This window comes from Pan paniscus, chromosome 9, assembly GCF_029289425.2.
Source record: "Pan paniscus chromosome 9, NHGRI_mPanPan1-v2.0_pri, whole genome shotgun sequence".
In the NCBI taxonomy this organism is placed as follows: Eukaryota; Metazoa; Chordata; class Mammalia; order Primates; family Hominidae; genus Pan; species Pan paniscus.
In genome coordinates, this window is record NC_073258.2 from 96,611,279 (window position 1) to 96,635,892 (window position 24,614).

Here is a 24,614-nt window from a genome sequence, read left to right on the forward strand (position 1 = left end):
TAACAACTAAAATTGAGTTGCCATTATCAGAGATGGGAAGATAGCACAGTGGCTGCCTTGGTAGTTGTTTGGACTGGGGAGTGCAGATAAAGAGTACATCATTTTGGACGTGTAAAACTTGAGAGCCTTTGTAAGACACCCAGATGGAGATACCAAGTTTCATTGAATATAAAGTCTGGAAATTAGGGGGAGAGGTCTAGGCCGTTACTGTAAGTTTGGGAGTCATTAGGCTTATAGGTAATATTAATGAGTTTACCAAGGAAGCAAAAAAAGAGCCCTGAGCAACTCCAACCATTCCATGTAAGGGATAAGAGAAGGAACCAACAAAAGAAACTGAAAAGCATCAAGAAAGGTAAGGGGTTAAAAAATGAAACAAAACAAACAAAAAAAAAAAAACAGGCAAATGTGATGTTCTAGAAGTCATGAACCTTTGGACATTTTTTCTCTTTACACAAAATGGTTTCATCTTAGTAAGTCCCTCCCTAATGTAAACATTTGTGAATATCTATACTTTATTATACTTTCTGCAATAATTTATTTACCTAGCTGTCTCTTCTAGCTTATGAGCTCCTGGGAATAAGATTTATCTTTGCATCTTTGTAGTAATTAGCATAGTGACTGGTGCATAGCAGCACATAACACATGTTCAACTGATAATTAAACAGGAAATTCACCTCCCTGAAATGAAAATGTCTATACAGTAAGATACCACTCATTGAGATTCTCAATTAAAAATTAGCAAAAACTCAGATATAATTCAAATAACTGTGACATTTAAATTATGTAGCATCAAGGATCAAGGACACAGTACCAGCATCTGCCATGTTTGATCCTACTATGAAAGGGATACCAATCCTTGCCTCGACGTCAACCAGTGTATCAGCTTTTGTTTTATATATTGGGACTCTTGATAAGATTTTATTTAAAAAAAAAAAAAGTTTCCATGGCTGAAAACTGTGATGCCATTAATCAACCCTAATAGAATTTTCATCGACTGCATCAAGGGACATGCTCCAAAGTTGAAAAGGTAGTTAGCCTTTATATTACCTTATGTATTATTTTTAATTGATTAAAATAGTCATATTATAAATCTATTATTATATTATGTAAAGTGCTTTGTGTATCAATACTTTACCTTAATGTTCATTAATAACTCTGTAATTACACAGATGAGGAAACTGAAACTCAGAGATATTAAGTACACCTCCAAGACACCTAGCTAGCAAATGGCAAAGTGGGATTTGAAACCTGACATTACACTAAAAAGTCGTCTTAAATATTTAATAGTGGTCTTAAATGCCTCACATGCACAGCTATGAAATGACAACAAATAATCGCTGTTGTTGTTTTAGTGTGGAAATTGTTTTTGTTAAGTAGGGGGAGAAAGGAAGAATGGAAACAGGAACCAGAATTACATTGTGGCATGATCATAGATAGCCATTACTCACAATGCTGCAAGAAAACATATAAAACAGAAACAAATATGTCACCTGGGAGAACTGTGAGTGGTTTTTTCTCCTGATTTTTGTACTGTGCATTTTTTTTTTCAATAAGCATGTATTGTTTAAATTGAGCGTAACTTGGCAGGCAGGGGTGATGGTGGTAGTGTTGTTATTATGAAAAAATTTACACAAAAGTTGAATATAGTATAATAAACCACCATATAACTATCACCCAGTTTCAAAAATTAACAACTCACACCCAATCCTGTTTCATTTATATTCTCGTATCTCCCTCCCTATACTATTTTGAAGCAAATACCAAACATCATACCATTTCATTATAAACATTTTAGTAGGTGTCTCTAGGACTCTAAAAAGATAGCTGCAACATCATCATCACATCTGAAAAGTTAACAGTACTTAATTCCTTAAAATCATTACATAACCAGTGTTCAAATTTTCAGTTCTCATACATGTTAAAAATTTTTAATTTCTTGATTCCAGATCCGTATCAGGGTCACATATTGTGACTGGTTTATATTAAGTACCTTTTATGCTATAGGTTCTCCCTCCACTGATTCCCTCTGCTTGCAACTTATTGAACTGTGCCAACTGTATCCTTTTGGTGTCACTCAACATGATCTTCCATCCTTTCTATTTTTGGTTAATTGGTAGATGCTTCGTCAGATTTAGGTTTGATTCTTTTTGGCAAAACTTTATAGGTAGCAGTGTATTCCTCCATCAGAAAGCACTTAAGAATGTGTTTGTGTATTGTCAGTAGCTGCTGATGACCAATCCTTAACTCCATGAGAGGTTGCAAAATAGTGATGTTGCAATTCCATCCTTCCTTTTTCATTAGAATGTTTTAAAGAGAAACTACCCCCCATCTACTACTTACCTACCCAATGGTATAGTTTGTATGGGAAATGCAGGGAATATTAAAATGACAGTTCTCAAAATGTGAGCTCTGGGCCAGAAGCAGCATTACCTGAGAACTGAGAAATGAAAATTCTTAGGCTCCATCCCAGACCCACTGAATCAGAAAACTGGGGATAAGGTCCAGTAACATGTGTTTATCATGCCCTCCAGGTAACTCTGATGTATACTAACGTTTGAGAAACAAGTGACTACACCTGAAGTCTTGGAATGCCCTTGCTAAAAGCTGTTAGCTTTTACTACATTTTATAATACCAAAGTTAGGTTCCAGATTTTTTCCCAAGCACAGTATCTGCCCACCTAGTCTACAAATGAAAGAATCACACCTTCAACTTTTAACGTATCAAACAACCTAGCATGGTACTAGTCATGTTCCAAAAACTTAACTATAGCTTGAAATACTTGCTCCATTAGATGCAAATTTATTTCTTCCAGGAACAATAACTATTGCACTAAAGTGGTCTGAATGGACAGACAGGAAAATAGTTTCTAATGTTTGGCCTAAACTTCTCTCATGTATCTGTTGTTTCAGGGTTTCATACTGGAAAAAGGGGGCAAAATGTAGATGAAGCTATGTAGGCTCAATAGTGGTCCCCCAATATGTCCATGCCCGAACCCTTGGAACCAGTGAATACATTACCTTATATGACAATAGGGACTTTGCAGATGTGACTAGATTAAGAACTCGAGATGGAAAAACTACGTTGTTTGTGCAGGTGGAGCCAATAATGTTCTCATAAGGTCCTTATGAGAGGGAACAGAGGGAGACACTCTGAGAAGGTATGATGACAGCAGCAGAGAGAGATTTGAGATGCTACAATTTGGGCTTTGAAGATAAAGGTCAATGAGCTCATAGAATGCAAGGAATGCAGCTCTAGAAGCTGGAAAAGGCAAGAAAACAGATTTTCCCCTACAGCCTCCAGAAAGAAGCAATCCTGCCAATACCTTGACTTTAGACCAGTAAACCTGATTTTGGACTTCTGGCCTCCAGAACCATAAAAGAATTAATTTTTGTTGTATTAAGACACTAAGTTTGTGGGAATTTGTTACAGCAGCCATTGAAAACTAATACAAAGCCTTTGACAAGTTTTTTATTGTGAAATATTGGATCTAGAAAAAAGTACAAAATGTCAACAGTCAGATGTGTACAAGTACAGTATTTCAATAGTCTATACATGTGAACAGCTTAACAGGTTCACTGCAGAATGCATATTTAGACCAATATAATCTAAAAAGGACTGCAATATTCACAGGCTATTAATACATAAATAACTTGAGTCAAAATGACCCTTACTGGTAAATGCTAATTAATAGTGGAAAACAGGCTAAAAGCACAATACACCACACCATAGTATCTCCTTACAGGTCCACATTTAAAGAATATCAGTTTATTATGTCAAAACACTACAGAGATCCAGGACTGGGACTGAATTACTAATTTATACAATTGCAAAAAAATTTAAGTTATAAAATAAGGTCATGGAATAAAGAAGGGTATTTAATTAGGACTAAATACTGTGAAGCCCATGAAAGGGTTTTAGCCTTGGAATTTACAAAGCTAAATTATTAGACTGTTAATGTTAGCTAACACTAAAACTGAATTACCTTCCATTTTAATGTTAGCTAATATTAATATTAAACTATTTTTAATTGTGATGTTAGCTAAGGGGAAGGACGAGGACAACTTTCTTTTGTAGTTTCTCCAACAAGGTGTAAGAACTATCAAAAAGTAAAACCATAATGACCACTGTGGACTGACAAATGGCTATGAAACAAGAATATAAAACATTACAAATTTCAAAGAAAGGTAATAACTATCTTATGAATTTAGCAAATCCTGCAAACGTTAAAATCCATGTTAAGGCATTATCTATCATGGTTGAGAGTACTAAATTTAAGAAAATTATTACATGAAGATCCCATAAAAATAAACTGGTTTAGTTTACAAGATTCTAACTGAATCTTTTTCTATCACTTGAAAATTACCCTATATTATGCTTTCAAAATGGACAAAGAATTATTTGGTATTCACTTTATAATGAACTATGAGAACAGTCTATTGAAACACGTCATGTTAAAAAAAAATTGTTTCAATCATGTGTTCTTAAGAAAGCCAATCTTTGATATGACATTCACAATCAATGCTTGTATAAAAACAAAACCTTTAAAACTTATAAATTTAGTAACAGTTTTACATGAAGCAAATTTATCTTTGCCCATAAATTATTAAGAGAAGCAACTCACTCTATACAGTGTATCTAGCAATACTTTAAAATCAAACTAAAACTCTGAACTGATAATAACTAGGAGATAAATTCCATTTCAGGCTGAAAACCGCTGGATCACAATATAGTCAATAACTTGATAAAACCTATCCCACCCTACCTTAACCTTTTATAGACAATTTTAAAGACTTTAGGACAATTTACTTATAATGCCTGAATCTTATAGTAGATTCCAATTTATTCAAAGATTATCACAGATTGGATTAAAAAGATTATTTAATTTTTTTCAGATTTGCTTTAAATTTACAAATTACATTGTACATAAATATTAACTTAGATAACCACACATAGGGAAAGCAGATACATGGATCATTGCAGAAACATTAAAATTTTTTAAAAATTGTATAAAATATAAAGCAAAACATGTAACTCACACAATACTAATATGAAGCCACATGACATAAAAAATAAAATTACTCTTTAAGAAGCAACTTAAAATTAAATCTTTGGGGAACTATTTTGACATAATTAAATGAATTCAAAGACCAACAGCTTCCCTTATCACACACAAACAAATCACAAAATTTTCTACAATCTATATGCATTATCAGTTAGTTCTAAATGTAATCTCAAACATTTTACTAGCAACTTTGATTTCCTTTTGAAATAGGCTTCTGTACATATGCATTTATATACAAACATTTATTAAACATGATTTTAAAACAAACTGTATGTACAAAAGATCAGCATTCCTATAAATAAAAACATTAGGTGGCAAAAAGGCACTTGTAAGTAAAAATCTACAGTAGTTTTTACAAAACAGAAACACATTTTACCTTAGATACTGTACAATAAACATTAATTCCTATACCAATAATGAAAATGCTAGGTTACTAATGTTAATGATATAACTTTAAAAAACAAATTTACATATATCTGAAGTTCATTTAATAAAAGCACCGTGATTTTCTCCTAAATTCATGTTGATGCAAAGTAAAAACACAATTCCCAAAAAACCAGTGTTCGCCATTTTTCGAGTTTAAAAGTTTTTGTATTTCTAAATTGAAAACTGTTTGTCTGAAATTAGCATAGTGTAAAACAAAAACAAAACAAAAAAACCCTGCTGCTCTGACTTCTGAAACCATACCTACTCTATTATTGCATGTTGCGTTTCATAAAGAGCACTACTCATGCACTCCTTTACAACTGTTTAATACTATTGCTGGCAAAAAAGTTCCTGGATATCAAATAATTAAAAAGTTACTTCAAACCAGTTGAAGTTTTATTTGAATGTTTTACAACTTAAAAAATGCTGTATATCAATTACAAAAGTGAATAGGAAACACACCAATTCATTTGGTGTGCAAAAATATTTTTCTACTACACAGAATTTAAGGGCTTCACAGAATTTTTTTTCCCCAAATTTACATTGTAAGAAGAAATGCTAAACAAATGACTTTCTCAAGGAGATGTTAGTATGCTTCCACTTTTGTCAAATTTTTTACCCTTTGATAATGCTGCGACCTGTTTGAGTAGTTCTCTGTTTTTGGCCTGTGGGAGACAAAAACATTCAAGATTAAAAATGTTTGAAATATTATTAAGTCATGCTGAAGAATACTACTTATTTAATAGTTTTCATTTATATAAATGTTTCACTAAAGCACTAACATTAAATGAAAGAGTTGATACCTTTATATTCATCTCTTTAAGGATGAACATGCAGAAGGAAAATTCTAGATTGGCTCATCGGCCCCCTTTGTATATGTCATTATTAATATAATTGTGTCCAAAGATGCACAATTGGTTACAAAAAAGGAAACAAAGTGAATCCACTTAAAAGAAGGTCCAAATTTTAATAGGGAAAAGGTGTTTGGCCCTTCATCTTAAAAACATGAAAACTATGAAAATAAGTTGTAATTTACAATTAATAAAATCAAAGAATGAATCAAGATTTGGGAGGAATATTTCCTGGCAAGCTGTATAAGGTCTTTCTTCTATGTTTACTCTCTTGTAGAACAAGCATAAGAGGTCATTTTTGCAAAAACTACTCAGAATTTGTTACTTTGCCAAATGCACCCAATGATATTCAATTTTTTTTAAAGCACTCATCAGAACCACTCATTATCTTGTTGTTCCTTTAATTACCAGTCATCTGACACTGATTTTAGTGTGGTTTGAGCAGTTCCACATCATCATTTCCTATCTCATGAAAGCTTGAATTTTTACAAAGATTCAAAATTTCATTTCATCATCTGACTTGAATTTCATTATTAAATGTCCATCCATCACTAGTTTAGTGAAGAGGAATGTGTAAGTACAGTGAATATTTTCACATTTTGACTGCCTTAGTCACCTTATTCAGTCTCTTAAATGTGGAAACTTAGTAAGGATCCCTATATATACAAATACATTAATGATCAAGCATTTTTGTAGTTTGAGCCAAAATGGGGAAAGTGATGAAAATAGAGCACTGCCCTAAAATTAACACATTTTAAAAAGATATCCTCTGACTTATGTTTCAACACCATTTTCCTTCACAGGTTCCAGGAATTTTTATTATATAGACAGACTTTTTTAATCTCAGTACTTCATATTTTATTCTAATTTTAGCTTTTTACGGGCAGATAACACTCTGCCTTCTCTGTATGCCATCTTAAAGTGGTTTCATGAAATAACCTTTTTCAAACTTTATTCTTCCATTCCCCCACCCTTCTTCTCCAATCACTCTTGCTAATTAACACCCATGACCTCTAAAATGCAAATATTCTCAGTACTATCTTATATGTGCAAATCAAATAATTTTTTATGTTCAGATGCATGATCAATAGAACTTTCCTATTCAGTGGTTATTAATAACTAAGGTGGTAACGAAAAACTTCAATTTCAAATTCAGTATCAATTTCAAATTTTGAGTCTGCAAATTTGACTCAAAAAGATCTCCACTAGATCTGTAAGTTATATTTATCTAAAAATGTTTATACTGATACAAAATAGTTAAAATGTGAATCTCCAAGTTCTTATCTCAATCATCAAGAAATAAAGTGTTTATAATTTTCATATTTTAAGTACAAAATACAATAATTTGAACATTAGGTCTTCAAAGCAATTTTTCCATTTAATGCTTTAGTAGCTAATTTCCAATTTGCTTTTAATATATTTATATCACTAATAAAGATATTTCTTAATAAATTACATAAGAGAAAAGTCTTTATGGTAAATAAATAACACAATTGTTAAGTACAAGTCCAAATTATTCTAATTTGAATACTTTAAAAATGAATTTTATGCCATATTTCAATATATGTACATTTAAATTGTTTTATCCTAAAATTACTTCATTTTGCAGCCAGCCAAAAAAAAAAAAAAAAAAAAAAAAATCAATGAAATTCTTTACAGACTCTTAAGAAAGCTAAGTTTTAAAGTTTAGACATGTTGGTGCAAAGGAAAGAATATCAGGATTAAGAATTACATAGATCCTGCTTTAAATCCTGGCTTACTTACCAGCTACATAACCTGGAGCATATTTTCTCATTTGTAACACAAACTCCACCATCCGAACTCAAAATGAGTTAAAGGAACTTATCAAATATATAAAACACTTAGCCTAACACAGTTCCTGGTACACAGAAGGCACTCAAATGTTAGGTCCCTTTTCCTTTTAACCACTTACCTAATTAAGTGAATAAGAGTTTTTACTTGATATTCTTAGTATTTTCAATATTTGGGGTATTTTGGGGTGACATTTTGAACAATTTTTTCATGTGATGTTCAGTGTTTTGTCGTAGGTTTGGCAGTTAAAAATATTTTACTAGCTATTAGAGCAAGATCCATCTTGTGTCACAGGATTCAATTCCTTATTACATAAAGATAAAAAAAAAATTACCGGTTTCCTCACCTCAGTAAAGAATCCTACTAGTATCACTTGGTTGCTAAAGGAAGTGAGGTAAAAAGATGGCACTCAGCTATGACAGATTGTCTCTAGCCATAACACAAAAAAATCAGGGAAGTGGCCTGATAGGAAGGATGAAATAGAAAACCTGAGGAACCTGAAGTGGTGGGAACTAGTGTAGAACAGGGAAAAGTATAGATAAACTGGAGTGAGAAGACAGAGATTTCTACGTCACCGCTTACTGTGTGATCACAGTTTCCTCTGTAAAATGGGCATATCACATAACCCAGTTTTTGCAACAAGTAAGACAGCATATGTAAAATCATGTCAAAATGTCCTATTTAAATATTAGTTACTTTTACACTACATGAAACTTCAATTACCAAGAGGAGGTAGGCCTAAGATTCTATCAGGCTAAGTCAAAGATGACCCCATGTATTTGCAACTATGATTTTAAAAAAGAAAAACCAAAACACAAACTGCTCTTTTGAACAGTGGGGAGCACTAAGTTAAAACATATCTAAGCACCTATTGCAGTTATTCTGTTATCTCATTCTGGATTTACTTCAGAGCTTTGGTTACATTACATTAAATCAAAGATCACCAGGTGGAAGATTTTGTTCCAGGTAATCATTCAGCATTAATAACTGAGTAAGAAAAACAGGAATAACATAAAATTAAAAATAACACTTGCTGGTAGATAAAAACATTGACTAATATATAAGAATCTGATATATGATACAGGCAATCTCTCAGAACAGAGGGCTGATGGGCATTTCCATAAATCACCACCTAGTCAACAAATTATCTGAATGCCTACTATGTCTCAGGTTCTACATGAGGTTCCTTTTTCAACAGTCTTTGTAATAGTATGATAGGGATTAAGACCAGACAATCTGTACCTCGAATTTGAGCAAGTTCCTAAATCCTACTAATTTAAGCTACTTGCAAAGAAGTATGAATAATACGAAACCAAAAGAAAGAAATAGCAAATATCCTTTGGTGTTACAATGTGAAAAAAAACAAAACAAAATGAAACAGGACAGTATTAACTCCTTCCTTCTGAAGCTGTACTCTCCCAAGTCTGAAGTCTGTGTGCTGCCATCTTCCACTAACATTTAAAACTTCTTTCACCTTAAAAATTTTGTTACTAAAGATTAATTTTACAAATGTGAGACTGTATAAATCAAAGAGAACATGTAGTTAATTTAGTGTGGTCTGATTTCTAAATTTATGAAACCTAGATGAGAAGAAGCTTAATATGGTAGCATTCTGTATCCATGTTGGATGTTCACCATCTCTGCATGCCAGACATCAGATTATTACTGTGGTGACTCTTGACTTTACCATTCAGTTGTTCTGTATACTTAAAATGCTACTTTGCAGTACTCTGAGGTTCAGGTGGATCACTACCTGTTAGCATTTAGCAGAACCCTATTTGGCACTTTGCAAACCACTGTACACAGGTTAAGTAAACTCTCTTGCTTTGCATACATTTTTGCCACTTGAGGTCCTTAAGAATTGGTTTTATACACCCATCTCCTTTCCCATTATCTGGAAGGAAATATTAATGTGAGGAATGACTGCTACTGAAGACCTGCTTTTTACCTTAGTTTCATTAATCTGATTTTTAATTTTTTGCTATAAGCCCAATAATTAATTGAACACACTCCAATGATACCCTCCTCCAAAAACTCCATTTGAAGTTTAGGCAAAAGTTTTCAAGATTAAAGTACTGAATCCCCCTTTCAAGTAATTTCAAACAGTAACTTCTAATGAGATCAAGATTAAAAATGATTATAAAGTCAAAATCAAAACTGATATGCACCAACTATGCACAAAATAGGGCTACCAATAACAATCTAAGTCAATGAATGCTATTACTCAAGTTTAGCCCTTCTTGCCTATCATTTTACGTAAATGATGGTAGTTACCTGAAGTTGTTCCACAGTTTCTTTGTGGGCTTTTTCCATACTGTTCATTTTTGTTCTCAAATTTGACTCTTGGTACTGAAAGTCTGCCTTTAGTTCAGTTAACTGAGAGATTAAAGAAAAAATATATGTATATATTTGCACACATACACACACACACCATTTTAAATAACTTTCACAATAAACTCACATTTCATTACAAAAGTGGAAGATGTTAACTGCAGTTTCCTGAATTGTACAAGCTATCTAAAATTTGTTTTGTGAAATGATGAAGTCTATCTGCTTTACAATAGTATAATTTTAATGTTAATACCTGACCATCAGTAAAACTTCTCAGTTTTCTTTTTTTCCTAAACATGGCTCGACTGGAAATAGAGTTTGGCAACTGGTATGCCAACGAAAAAAGCTTAACGGCTAATAACTGGGAAAATGCCTCATTTAAAAATGTACTTCAATAATAGTAAAAACAATATAAACATTTAAACTAGCTTATGGGTAAAATAATCTTTCAATGGTTAAAGAAAGAAATTTCACACTGGGTAATATAAAAAGGAATGGTCTTTTCAGCCAAAAGCTATACTGTTTTCATTTTTTATTTTATGTCCAGGATTATGTACACAATACCACCTAACACTTGAGGTAAAAATAGAGAACAAAGCACAGAAATACAACTAACACAGAATGAGAAAGGAAAGAAGGTTACTATAAAATTTGGGCTAAATGAGACAAATACAAGAAAAAAATCAGTGCTTTGAGGAAGAAGGCTACATGATAATTTTTCATAAATGACATACCTAACAGTATAATATCTCATGACTTCAAACTAAATAAGTTATTATGTAATTTCACTATTAGAACCATGCAGAGGCAACTCCAGGTTATTTTTTAATGTTTTTCATTATGCCAGCTTTAAAGGTTTACACATTCTCCTTTGTAATTACCCAGTATCTAATAAACTGAAAGACATACAACAGCAAAAATAGAGAAAATCATGGAGTCTTATAGTCTTATTAAAAAAAAAAACCCTTGCTTTTGTCAAATTCAAAGTATAACTAAGTTCTCTCTCTCTAACTTTCTCTAATCACAAAAGATTTTCTGTTCTGAAATGCCAACTTACACCAGATCAGCTAAGACAATTACTCTATTCACTACACTGTGAGTTGCCTCCTCACTATGAACTTCTGGAAAATAAGAATTATGTCTTATTTATTCATCTTTGCATCCTCATGATCTAGTTCAGTGTCTGGCTCTAGAAATCATTAAATAACTGTGAAATCAATTCAGTAAAATAACTTCGTCATCTTAGATTTATAAGAAAAAGTTGCAAATGTATAGTTATTTTAGGTTTACAATTAGGATTTTCCTTACAACAATGCTAATTTCAATCCCCATTAGTCTTTTGATTTTTTTAAAGAGGAACACTAACAAAAGCAGAAAACTTCAATTAACTGCACAATACAAAGATAGTACCTCTTATGCTAGAGAGGAAAGAAAAATCTAGCAGTCAATATTCTATAACTGATTACTACTTGATTTTGAAATCATTGCTATTTTGCAGTAAAGTTGGCATTTTATTCAACTTTTCTCAAGGCTAATGCAGATATACCTGGCCTGTCTCTAAAACTTTGTACACAGGACAAATTTCCATAAAGGCTCATTAATTTAAAAAATGCTGTCAATCAAAAAGAACCATAAGACAAAGACACCCGTAACTATCCTATTTTATATGTCACTCCTAATTTTCATATACTAAATTTGCTTAAAGTAAGCTACAAATGTATTAAAATAAATTAAGCCCACTAACCTTCAAGGTGTGGCAAAATGTATCAAAAATTATTGAATGCCAGAAGTAAAAGCCAACTCAGCACAGACTCAGAGATGGATATAAGTCATATATGTATTCATATTAAGGTCTTATTCTTTTAAAAGAAATGATTTTAGTGTTCTCCTACTGCATAATACATTTGATACAGGTCAAACTACATTGTCTGGGACCATAAAACAAGTACAAAAGATGATCAAACAGTAATAGCCCCTATGGGCACTTATACATACCAGGAGCTATAATAAATACTTTGCATTTTCATTAATCATCACAACCATCACTTCAGATAATATTAATGCTCTCATTTAAATGAGAAAACTGAGGTCCAAAGAAGTACACATTCTGCTTTAGGTCACACAGAAAATGAACTAGGATTTGAATCTAAGTATGGCTAAATTACTTCAAAACTGTTTCCTGTTCCATGCCTGTCCACTATTATGTCATCCTGATTTCATAGCACAAGACCTTAAATCCTTCTATAATTCTGTTAATATTCCTCTTTTCACTAAATGAACAACACATTTTAATATTGCTCTTCATTTAACTGATGAAGTCCCAATAAGTACACTTACTTCCTAGACAATGAGCTTTTAGACATCTATTGCTAATTACTGACTACTACAGGAAATTCCCATACCATTACTTTTCAGCAGTATTTTGATCTGGATTGATATAAATATATGAATGTTATATCAAAGACTGTTCAAACTACATTCTTAAATCAAAAAAGTTTATGAAATATTCCACTTACATCTCATTTTTAATTAGGTATTAGACCTATTTTTAAATTACATGCTTACTGAAAATTAAAGTTTGGAAATTACTATCCTAATTAAGCCTCAGTTAATTCTTAGAACTAAAATTCTGAAAGACCATTTTTACCCATCTTCATTAGATGGCTTCGGGGGGCTTTTGTAATTTGTCTTATAAAAATCATGCACAACAAACATTACCAAATTATTAAAGGAAGTCTAATAAAATTTGCGATTATCAAGCAACAGTCAACACATAACTCTTACCAGGCTTCAATGAACCATGTTCTTACCTTTTTATCTTTTTCTAAAATGGTCTGGTCTCTCTGCTGTAAGAGACGCTTAAGTGACATCACTTCTTCTTTCAGTTGACTTATAAGGACAAAATTGTCTGTTCCCCCACTATCTGCTGACTGATTTATAGAGCTACTAAAAAGAAAAAAGTAAAACACAGTTAAATGAAGTAGAAGGAAAATTAGCAGGTGTTCAAATTGCATAAATTAGACAATTCCACAAACATCCTTAAGGCTAATGCAAAAAAATATGTACCTGACAGAAATGGATGCAACTGGCAAATTACCTTACTAATGGCACACATTACATACACCTGCAGAAATATAATTCAGTATTAGCTTTAAGGGGGTCAATACTTCTAGTGTAAAGCAATAGGCAGCCAATTTGTACAGTAACATCAGCAAACTTTTGGCTAATGAACTAAAACAAAGTAACGCTCATAATATTTTTAATCTAAAAACATTTTCTAAGCAGGTCAATTTAAAATATCACAATTAGATTTGTGTTTCACTGAAGAATAAAGATAAAAATAATGTTCTCCATTCAAATTTGTTTCTTCAAAACCCAAATTTATTTCCCAAATAGAACAACATAGTTCAGTGCCACTTTCTTATTGCCAAAATTAAGCTAAAAATTTTAAACTAATTTATGTTTATTCTTCTAGGTGACTCAAGTCAAGGTAGAAAATACATGTTTCTATTTTTTTATCTAGTAATAACTGGCATTCAACCATAACTATTCAACTAAGTTGAATTTTCATAACACTAAAAGAATTCATTTTTACCTATCTCCATTAGATGGCTTAGATTCCAATTTGGGCTTTTTCTTTGGAGTTTCATTCTGAATTGTTGCAGAGGATTTATGGCTGAAACCAAACATTAATAAGAATAGTTAGAGTAAAAAGGACAGAGAAACCAAAGATAAGTTATTCGTCTTCCCCTAAAATATTACTGAAAATACTGATTTTGGTAAGGCTTAAGTAACAAAGTTGAAGGGATATCACATTTATAAATATACGTTTCAAAATACTTCAGAAAATACAGCAACGTATTTACCTCTGTTTCCACAGTCCCTGCTCTTGTTCTGGACTTAGATTGCTGATTCTGAAAAATACACAAATGACATCTAATAATGACATTTATTTATTTAATACATCTAAATTTAACATTCTTTCTCAATGGATACAAATTTTATGTTTATAATACTTTCTTCAGAGAAAGGTATATTTAAGTTTTCAGACTAAGCTAATACATACTGAATAAATCACATTCTGATGAGATAAATTTTCATAAAATGACTACTAACCATCTCAAGTTCTTCAAGAATTCTTTTTAATCAGGATCTCCACAGTTCAATTTAATATCATACAAAGGGTGGGTTACACAAGTAGTTTTCGTGCTTGAGTCTAGGTATCACTGTACTTTGGCTGCCCTTACTATTTCAGACACAAAATTTGTATCTTTAAAGTTAAGGCTTTCCCAATAATCTGAAGTAGAGATTCTTCTTTTGGAGTAACTCAAGTTGCTCAGAATAGTATATCAATTTAAATGGGGAAATATATTGATTTCTTTGATTCTTTCCTAGTTTTCTTAAGAATCCTCTCCAAAGTCCATAGATCTCTCTTTAGTTAGTATTCTGGAGAAGTTACGCTGAAACTATTGAGAAATTTCATAGTAACAAATTATTTTACTTTTACTCATAATTAATACTGTAATACTCCTTTTCTATTTTACCCTAATACTAATAATCACTTTATAATTCATCATGAATTCTTCATTTTTTTCCTCCTAAACTTGCATATCAGTCAATGCTTCACTAACCCTAGCTTATTCACTCAGCATGTAGAGAGCATCTCCTATGAACCAGATGCCATGTATTTATACAATTTAGAAGATGTTAGAATACCTGAGCTGTGACCTTATGCAAATTACTTAACATCCCCAGCCTTGGTTCCCTCATATGTAATACATACCTTATACTGATATGAGCATTAAATGAGTTATATATGTAAAAGCACTTAGTACAGTGCTAGCATATACAAAATAGACATATATATATATACATGTTTACTTGTGTCTAAAATTTATTATTGGTTCAGCTGTAGAAGTTTTTTAAGCAAAAGAAAAAAACAGACCTTAAGACTCAGCTGTAAACAAGTACCAAGTTGGGAAAAAAATGTTAATAGCAATAATTCCATCAAGTGAGTTATTCTTACTTGTGAATGAATGGAGATCCTATTGAGGAATGCGGTTGTCCTTTTTTTTTTCCCCACAAATTTCATTATAAGCCTAACAAGCTATACATGAACTAACAGCACTAACCATATCTCAAAGTTAAGAATAATCACATTAATATGACTGACAGAAACACTTGGAATTCCCATCTTAGCTTTCTGAGGGTTGTCCATTCCTAGATTCAGACCCACCTTAGTGCCACCTGGCAACCACATCCCCTACCCCTGCCGATCACTATCTATCACAATATGAATGCTCCTCATTTTCATTCTGATCTATTGAACTTAAGATAGGACCCTACAAAGTAACTGTTCATCAAATGGTCAACAGCCATCAAATAGAAAATAGTGTTTGTATTTCATAAGTAACCAGAAGTAAAAAAATTGAAGACTTTCATTTTCAATACTGTTCTCTTTCCCTTTATTTTTGAAACTGTCATTCTTTCAAAAAATTAAGTTGCTGTCATATACTTTAGTCTTCACAAACATAATCTGATTGTGTCCTTTTACATCATGCTAAGACAAATTTATCTGTAAAGAATAGGGAAAGGAGACATTTTGGGAGTCTTAGAAGTAGGTCTGACATATGCTATTATGGTATATAGTCATTTTGTCATATTTTTTCTTAAAGCAAGAAGCAAAAACAAGGTAGATTTATATTATTTTGCTTCTTGAAATACTCTGATATAAAGATCACAAGGTTTCTTCAAAACAGCCAGAAGACACTGCATTGTAGTCTACCACTGCCACATTTAGAAAACACTACAACATGGTAGAATTAAACATCACTAACCTCAACGTAACCTCATAATCTAATAGGTGATTGGATACAGTTTAGAACAAATCTTACTAATTAGACAGAACTACATTACATTCTAAAAATACTGCATGTGTTCCAAAATGAGGTGGGCATCAGTTTTTTGTAAATTCTGTTTTAAATAACTATCTGAAACTTTAAAGACTCACAGAAAAATTTAGGAACAAACAATAAATTATTCTGAAAATGGGCGTGCCATATATCCGTTTTTTGCATTTTAATTTGTGTTTGTCAGTTTAATTTGTATTTTCATGTTCTTGATTTTTCCATGAAGACTAAAATTGCATTTTAAAAAATCTTTATACCACACACATCAAGGGTTAAGGTACTACTACTACTACATAACTCCCCCCACAGGTCACTTTAAAAATCAAGTACAGCTGACCCTTGAACAACCCAGGTTTGAAATGTATGGGACCACCTATAGGAGAATTTTTTTTTTCCAACCAAATACGGATCAAAAATACAGTATTTGGAGGATGTGAAACCTGCATATATAGAAGGCCAACTTTTCCTATAGGCAGGTTCCACAGGGTCAATTGCAGAACTGCAGTATATGCAAATTTTGGTCTATGAGGGGGTTCTAGAACCAATCCCTCAAGCATACTGAGGGAAAACTACAGTTGTCTCTATTTAAGTAGAGTTCCTAAATATATGTTTGAAAAAAACACAAAGTATCATTAGTTAAAAATATTGCTCATATTTTGGGGACCACAAAGATCAGAAATGCTTCTATCATAGTAACAAATTATAGTATTAAAATATGTTCTCCAAACCCAGTCATTGGTTTGTTTCGATTTGTTTTTACTAAAACAAATTGACAACTAAGATAAATATAATTTTTCAAATAAAAACTTAACAATTATTTAAACAAAAAAAGAATACTGAGGCTTTTGATAAGTTATTTAAGTGTTAATTAACTGACGTACTTGTATTTTGACTTTACATGGTTATAATTTTACAGATTTTCCTAAATATCTTATCTGTATTATGGTAAACAGCTAAACATATTTCACGTATATAACATTCTACACTGAATAAAATGGAGACACAGCCTTAGACACTCAAGATGCTTACTGTGTACAATGGAAACTAGACTAGCACATAGTCAATATTTGCAAGAAGTAAACATCAATAAACGGCATTAAAATGCAAGGAAGAGTTTTAGAAAGTATGATTTCAAAGTACTTACTTGTGATGGCTACTGCTGTGACGATGGTGATGGTGATGATGGTGGTGATGATGTTTTGGATGATGCTGGTCTTTCTCAGTAAGAGATGAAGAAGATGAATTTGAATGTGAAGATCCCAGGCTCTTCCTTTGTTCTTTCGTCTTCTGTAAAACTCTTTTGTACGATAAAGTACAGAGCCAGCATAATAACTTTCCATCAACCTTTTAAGAAAATGTGTTAAATTAAATGTACCCATATAAACTGGCTGTAAACGAAACCAGGTAAGATAAACCACTCAACTTCCACCTATATTCCACGCGTAACATGCGCAAATGCATGTATGCACATATTCACGGATTTTCTGCAAAACAGAAATAAAACTGGACTTTTCTGAAACTTGGGAAAATACTTGTTAGGAGAATTATAAAACTGATGAGGATGACATCAGTTTTGAGGCATTTTTAATTTGAAGAAAAAGAAAATGTTACCTTTTTTCTTATTCCAGGAGAATAAGCATAAACTGACTGATACACTTCCAAGAAATATAGCCTGAATTCTTATATCGCTGTGTCATTACTAATAATTTTTCACTACAGTAAGTACTGTAAATTTACAGAAAAACAGAAGCATCTAAATGACACACAGAGTTGCCTCTCATTATTCTTGCATTTCCTATTCCTATATTTGCCTACCTAGTAAAATGTATCTGTAACCCAAAAATCAAGACTTGTAGCACTTTTGTGGCCACTGCACACATACACAAGAGTGGTGAAAAATCTGTGCCACCCAATAGCACACATTCCCAGCTGAGGTGGAACAAGGTGATGCTCTGCCTCATTTATTTCACTTCAGACAAGTATCCTTTTCACAGTCTATTTAGTGCCATGTTTTTCAAGTTTTTATAGTCCCAAAGAGTACTGCCAAAGTGCTGTATAGTGTTCCTAGGCTCAAGAAGGTTGTAATGTGAAATGGCAAAGACATGGAATCAACCTAAATGCCCATCGTTAGTAGACTGGATAAAGAAAACATGGTACGTATATACCATGGAATACTATGCAGCTATAGACAAGAACAAGATCATGTCCCTTCCAGGAATATGGATGGAGCTGGAGGCCATTAACCTTAGCAAACTGACAAAAGAACAGAAAACCAAATCCTGCATGTTCTTACTTATAAGCAGGAACTAAATGATGAAAACATATGGACACGCTGAGGGGAACAACACACATTAGGGCCTATCAGATGGTGGAGGGTAGAAGAGGGAAAGGATCAGGAAAAATAACTAATAGGTATTAGGGTTAATACCTGGGTGATGAAATAATCTGTGCAACAAACCTCCATGACACAAGTTTACCTATATAATAAACGTGCACATGTACCACTGAACTTAAAAAAAGGAAAGCTACGAAGGCTGTGATGTGTCTTAAAGAGAAAATATGTGTGTTACGTAAGTTATGTTCAGGCACTCTTAGCGCTGTTGGCCATGAGTGCAATTAATCGACTGTGTGTGAGTGTGTGTGTGTGTATATACACACACACACATTTTTTTTTTTTTTTTTGAGACAGAGTCTCTGTCGCCCAGGCTGGAGTGCAGTGGCGCAATCTTGGCTCACTGCAAGCTCCGCCTCCCGGGTTCACGCCATTCTCCTGCCTCAGCCTCCTGAGTAGCTGGGACTATGGGCGCCTGCCACCATGCCCAGCTAATTTTTTGTATTTTTAGTAGAAACGGGGTTTCACCGTGTTAGCCAGGATGGTCTCGATCTCCTAACCTCATGATCCACCCACCTCAGCCTCCCAAAGTGCTGGGATTACAAGCATGAGCCACCATGCCTGGCCAATCGACAGTATACATTAAATGAGATATCTTCAAACAGGAACACAAACAAAATAAGGTTATATATATTGATCAACTGACCAACATGTTATTACTGGAAACGTGAACTTAATCCTATATTTCTCTTGGGCAATGCTTCAATACAGTACTCCCCTATCTACAGTTTTAGTTACCCATAGTCAACCTTAGTCTAAAAATATTACATACAATACACTATTCTAAGGGATAAAGACCACATTCATATAACTGTAACTAGGGTATGCTAATATAATTGTTCTATTTTGTTATTATTTTTATTAGTATCTTGTTATACCTAATTTAAAAACTACACTTTATCATAGGCACGTATGTACAGGAGAAAACACAGTAAGGTTCGTTACTATCCCCAGTTTCAAGCATCCACTGGTCTTAGAAGGTATCTCCCACGGATAAGGTGGGTACTACCGTATTCACTGTTTTGTGGGAACTTTAAAGAACTACCACAAATAATGAGAATCAATCGTACCTGTGTCAAAGAAGAGACTTTCCAAAAGTACTGACTAAACCTCTAAAAATAAAACCAAGTTTTTATCTTCTGTTTGTTCACATGTATTCCATACATAGTATTCCATGATGTTTATGTACCAGACATGCTGGAGGGACATGTCTTATAATGGGATAGGTACATTGCTGTGGGGAGACCTGAGGAAGCCCCTCAAAGAGGTAGTCATTCTCCAAATCAACTAAAATTGATAGGCAACAGGAGGCCTGTGTGAATGCTGATCGGCAAAGGAATTATCACATGAACACAAATACTTATTACATTAAGTCACTGCAGGGAGACAAAAACAAACAACAGTTTCAAATATGAGCCTTTACCAAAAGGCACAAGAGTAACTGAATTTTATGTGCCAATGTGCCATCAGGTATTTTTTTCACACCAGTGATGTCAAGTAACCAGCAAAAGGGTAAAGTAAAAGGAGATATTTAAGCAATTAGTTAAATCTCCTGAACCAAATGCGGGATAGCCAACTAGTACAGAATAGCCACCATAGAATATTTTTTAAAGTATAGTACATGAATCTATGTATCATGCAAACAAAGAGAAAACTCACTATTCCTGCACTTTCATCTAACTACTTGCTTTCATGGACCTAAAGAATAGATCCTGTCTCAGTAGTGTATTAATTATAATTTCCAACTTGTTTGGCATTTTATTTCCAGAAGACGTCATAACATAAATAAAGCATACCTTTCTTCTTCCTTCCTCCTTCCGATCAAAAGCACATTGCTGTTTGCACTGTTCACAGGTCTGAGGTGGTCCATACTTTTTTTCTGAATTTGTGCAACGCTGACACTTGGTACCAATAAATGCTGCAATTATGTTACAGTACTGACAAGGCTTGGGCTGAAAAACATACACATTTTGAGACTTTTAAAAACATTAAATATTTGCGGCACAGCATATACCCAGTATTGTAGACATATTTCTGGAATTAAGAAAACTCAGGTAAAAAATTTGTTTTCTGTCAAGTTTGTTGCCCTGTCACATGCAATAACTTTTATACTATATTTCTATGCATTCAATTAATATTTATTTCTAGTCATGTAACTATTACTCTAAGATCATGAGAAATAGATTTGTGATTTGCATAGTCTGTTAGATAATACAAAAACTACACATAAAAAAGGTTTTAAAGAACGAAAATAAAGGTACACATGTAGAGAAGTCTCATGAATCAAGAATTTGAGGAAATGTCCTTCTGCTAATATCCTAGTTACCTTAATGACCATATCATTTATTTAGAAAATGTTAACTTTTCATCACATATAGGTACAAATCATATAAGCAATATATACTGTGAGTTTTCAACTTTGAAAAAATGGGAACAAGCATATTCAACATAAACTATAAAAACATACCTTGATTTTCTTTGATATTCAAAAGATGATTCAGGACAGTTTAGAGCGTTAAAGTTAGCATTTTTGACCAATAATAAATAACATTGGTATAATATACCTATAATGATTGTAGTATACATATAAGACAACTTGTACTAGGATTGGGTCATGACTTCTGTGAATAAATATCTTAATTCTGCTGTTTTATAAAAATAGTTCTGAGGAGGCTGTTCTGAAGTGGGCTAAAGTCTGATCATGCAAACTTTATGGATAAGTTCTCCATAACCAGGAATTTGCTATATTTGAATCTTTAAAGAATAGCTTCACAAATTTCACACTGGATTCAATACATGTAAAACAGGTATATAATTTGACTGTTTTTAAATGTTATCACCTTTCCATCAAAATATCTATCGAAAATGTCTTTCATAAAATATGGTATGTTGAAATATCTAAGAGCATAGCAGTAGTTTTTTTTTTTTGAGACACAGTCTCGCTCTGTACCCCAGGCTGGAGTGCAGTGGCAGGATCTCAGCTCACTGCAAACTCCGCCTCCTGAGTTCACGCCATTCTCCTGCCTCAGCCTCTGGAGTAGCTGGGACTACAGGCGCCCACCACCATGCCCGCTCATTTTTTTTTTTTTTTGTATTTTTAGTAGACACGGGGTTTCACCGTGTTAGCCAGGATGGTCTCCATCTCCTGACCTTGTGATCCGCCCGCCTCGGCCTCCCAAAGTGCTGGGATTACAGGCGTGAGCCACTGCGCCCAGCCAGCAGTACGTATTTTTTTAAAAGGTCCAGCTTTATGAAAAATATTAACTGGTAACAATGACATGAAAACATAAGACATACTTACCGTCCCAAATTGCTTCACATTTTGAGCACACTTCTTACAAATTGTGTTAGTTTTGCTGAAAAATAAATTGTATATAGATCATGTTTATGTAGCTTTCTAAAGTAATTAGCACAATGTCAAAATAAAATGAGTCAAAGATTTGTAGTACTTAAAACTTTAATAAGGACCACGGATTTTTTTCAAATATACAAGGATATTTTCAGAGTTGTTTTACCCAAATTAACTTATGACAAATGTTTTTACACATTTTTATTGTGTATTTCTTTTTGTAAACAAAACATCTTAATGTTTCCTATATAGCTCCAAAATCTTCACACTTGACACTATTACTGCACAGCATTACAATACCAGTGCCTACCTAACCTTCCACTTGGCTACTGTCCAACATTATAATGCCCACACCTATTTATGAAGAAATTATTTGTTCTTTTCTGAGGCTACTTTCTGTATAGACTCTCAGAGTGGAACTGTTAAAAATGTTACGTACGACTCTAATAATTTGTTCCATGTAACAAATTATTAGGTTTTTACCTTGGAAGGCAGTTGGTAACACTACAGACCTTTCCTCAGGTCCATTAAGGCTTTACCACTTTTTTTTAGTTTAACATAACTGTTTACATTTGCATTAGCAAGGCTGTACATTTTCCATGTAGTATTATACTTTCCCTCATATAAAGTCTAACTGTAAATTAACCACCACTGGTTTTTTTGGCAACATTCTCTCTCCCACCATGTACAAAAGGTTTACAACTTAAAATTTCTGGGGCTAAACCATTTTTTAAAAATACTTTCATAAAAACATGGGATTACAACCCCCAAGTATTCCATAAAGACAACACTTGTCTTTAACAGTCAAAAACTGTTCAGTATACAAACCTCTCTTGTTGAAATTCTGATCTGCAGTAAGTACATTTTACAATAGGATGTGCAATCCGACATTCCTGTAATAAGACAATACATTAGTCAGTATCTTTCTGAAAGTCCCAAATCTCACTTTTCTGGTAGAAAACTGTTTACCCAACCTAGTGAAATGTCTAAAACATTTATAAAACCTGGCCCCAACGTAAAGAACTGGATGCTTTATCATATAAGTGGCCAATCACAATATAATTCCTTAGGGAAGGCACAGGTGTCTTTGTCTTTAGTAGACGTGGGGGTATATTACAGATAAATTAAGAAAGCTGTCAGGGCCGATTTCAAGGATTGGTTAAATGTGAAACTACTTATTATTTTGCACCGTTGCTCACAGACAGCATCCAGGCTTTAATGGGATGGGAGGAGCTCCAAATCAGAGCATTCTGTTCCCAAACCAGTCGCTTCGCTTTCCTGGACAGGGAAGAAGGATGCCATCAGCTTTGCGGCTTCGGGTTCCTAGCAAGAAAGTGCAAAAACTGTCCCCTGCCTCCTGGTGGAAGAAGAGGACAGACCAGGCAGAAAATCGAGATGAAAACATCTCCACCCCTGGGTCTCTGCGGCATAGACAGGTGGCTGCCTCACTCAACCCCACCCCTGAGACCCCCAGACGCTGACGGGGCCCGGCACCCTCCTGGGCCGCCTGGAAAAGGGCACGATTCTGCCTCCCTTTCAGGGTCCGTTCCCAGCTAATGTTCAAGCCCCCAGAAAAAGGGGTCCCCGAGTGGGGAGGCGAGGGCTCCAGACTCCCAAACCCCTGAGGCGCCGGCGAAGAGAGAGGGGCTGCAGTGCAGCGGCTACCCGGCCCCCTCCGGCTACGGCCGAGGACACCCATCCCGCCCGCCTCCCGGAGCCCACGGACCTTGCAGAGCTGCTGGCCCTGGGAGAGCTCCTCGAAGGGATAACGCTGGGTACACTTGGTGCAGGCGTACAGGGCCGAGGCCGCCATCCTGCTCCTCAGTCTCCTCCTCCGCCGCCGCCCGCTCCGAGGCGGGGCCCTACGGAGAACCCGAGAGCCGCCGCCGCCGCCCGGGCCGCGGGCTCCTCCTCCTCCCCCTCCCCCTGCCTCGCGCCCACCAGGGCCTCGCCGCGAGAGCCCAGGGCCCCGCGGACGACGCCACCGTCTCCCTCCGCCTCCACTTCCGCCCCAGCCCACCCAGTGACGCCGTGCCAGCCGCTCCCGCTTAGGCCCCGATAGCGGCGGAGGGAGACGAAACGGGTAGGGAGTTGCTGTTTAGCTGCGCGGCCGCGGATCCGCTTCCTTCTCGGCCTCCCTTTCCCATCCCTGATTGGCTGCGAAGGCTACCGCGTCATTCGATGGCTCCTCCCAACTCCCAACTTCCGCGACGCAGGAAGCGCCCACAAAGGAAGGATGTCGCCGGCCAATGACATCCCGGAGCTCTCAGCGCGCGAAATCCGCTTTGAACCTGCCCCGCCCAAAGGTCTGCGGTCGCGGCTATTTCTAACAGCCAGTCCCAGGTTTGGCTGAGAGCGCCCCAATCCAATTGGGCAAATGTTCGCCAAAGGCTCGTTCTCTGCCGCAACTTTTTTCCCTTGCTTTCTATTGGACTAAATCGTTAAGTCCCTCCTAATCCTATTTGTTATTGGCCAAAAGGT

The 24,614-nt window shown here is 34.6% G+C and overlaps 2 protein-coding genes across 6 annotated transcripts in view; one reads left to right on the top strand and one right to left on the bottom strand.

The window, feature by feature from the left end:
- Window positions 1–3,453: 3,453 nt before the first annotated feature.
- On the bottom strand, window positions 3,454–23,993 carry FAM76B (family with sequence similarity 76 member B). 2 transcript variants are annotated; one of them, XM_008953804.7, is made up of 10 exons: window positions 23,860–23,993; window positions 22,962–23,026; window positions 22,086–22,140; window positions 20,581–20,736; window positions 17,537–17,736; window positions 14,350–14,397; window positions 14,079–14,159; window positions 13,294–13,426; window positions 10,427–10,528; window positions 3,454–6,154 (listed from the first exon to the last, which is right to left on the bottom strand). In XM_008953804.7, exons 1-10 carry the CDS (start codon window positions 23,944–23,946, stop codon window positions 6,065–6,067), a joined length of 1,017 nt encoding a protein of 338 aa, XP_008952052.1. In that variant the 5' UTR covers window positions 23,947–23,993; the 3' UTR covers window positions 3,454–6,064. The 2 variants fall into 2 exon arrangements, with proteins under 2 accessions (XP_008952052.1, XP_003828459.1); XM_003828411.8 differs by having other exon boundaries at window positions 13,294–13,429.
- The window catches only part of CEP57 (centrosomal protein 57), a 161,570-nt gene continuing 160,942 nt past the window's right edge, over window positions 23,987–24,614 (top strand). For 3 of the 4 annotated variants that reach the window (XR_008620256.2, XR_010113379.1, XM_063608240.1), the window contains exon 1: window positions 23,987–24,612. The gene's annotated coding sequence lies outside the window, so the exon portion shown is untranslated. The remainder of the gene's footprint in view (window positions 24,613–24,614) is intronic. The other variant, XM_008953806.7, reaches the window with a different exon arrangement.

Excerpts from the sequence above, each read along its gene's own strand:
- FAM76B (XM_003828411.8), bottom strand. The coding sequence starts at position 23,946 with ATGGCGGCCTCGGCCCTGTACGCCTGCACCAAGTGTACCCAGCGTTAT. Across the intron at positions 14,160-14,349 it reads CAGGGACTGTGGAAACAGAG|CCATAAATCCTCTGCAACAA; the intron begins GTAAATACGTTG and ends GTTTGGTTTCAG. Across the intron at positions 13,430-14,078 it reads AAGCCATCTAATGGAGATAG|TAGCTCTATAAATCAGTCAG; the intron begins GTAAAAATGAAT and ends TTTTCTTTTTAG.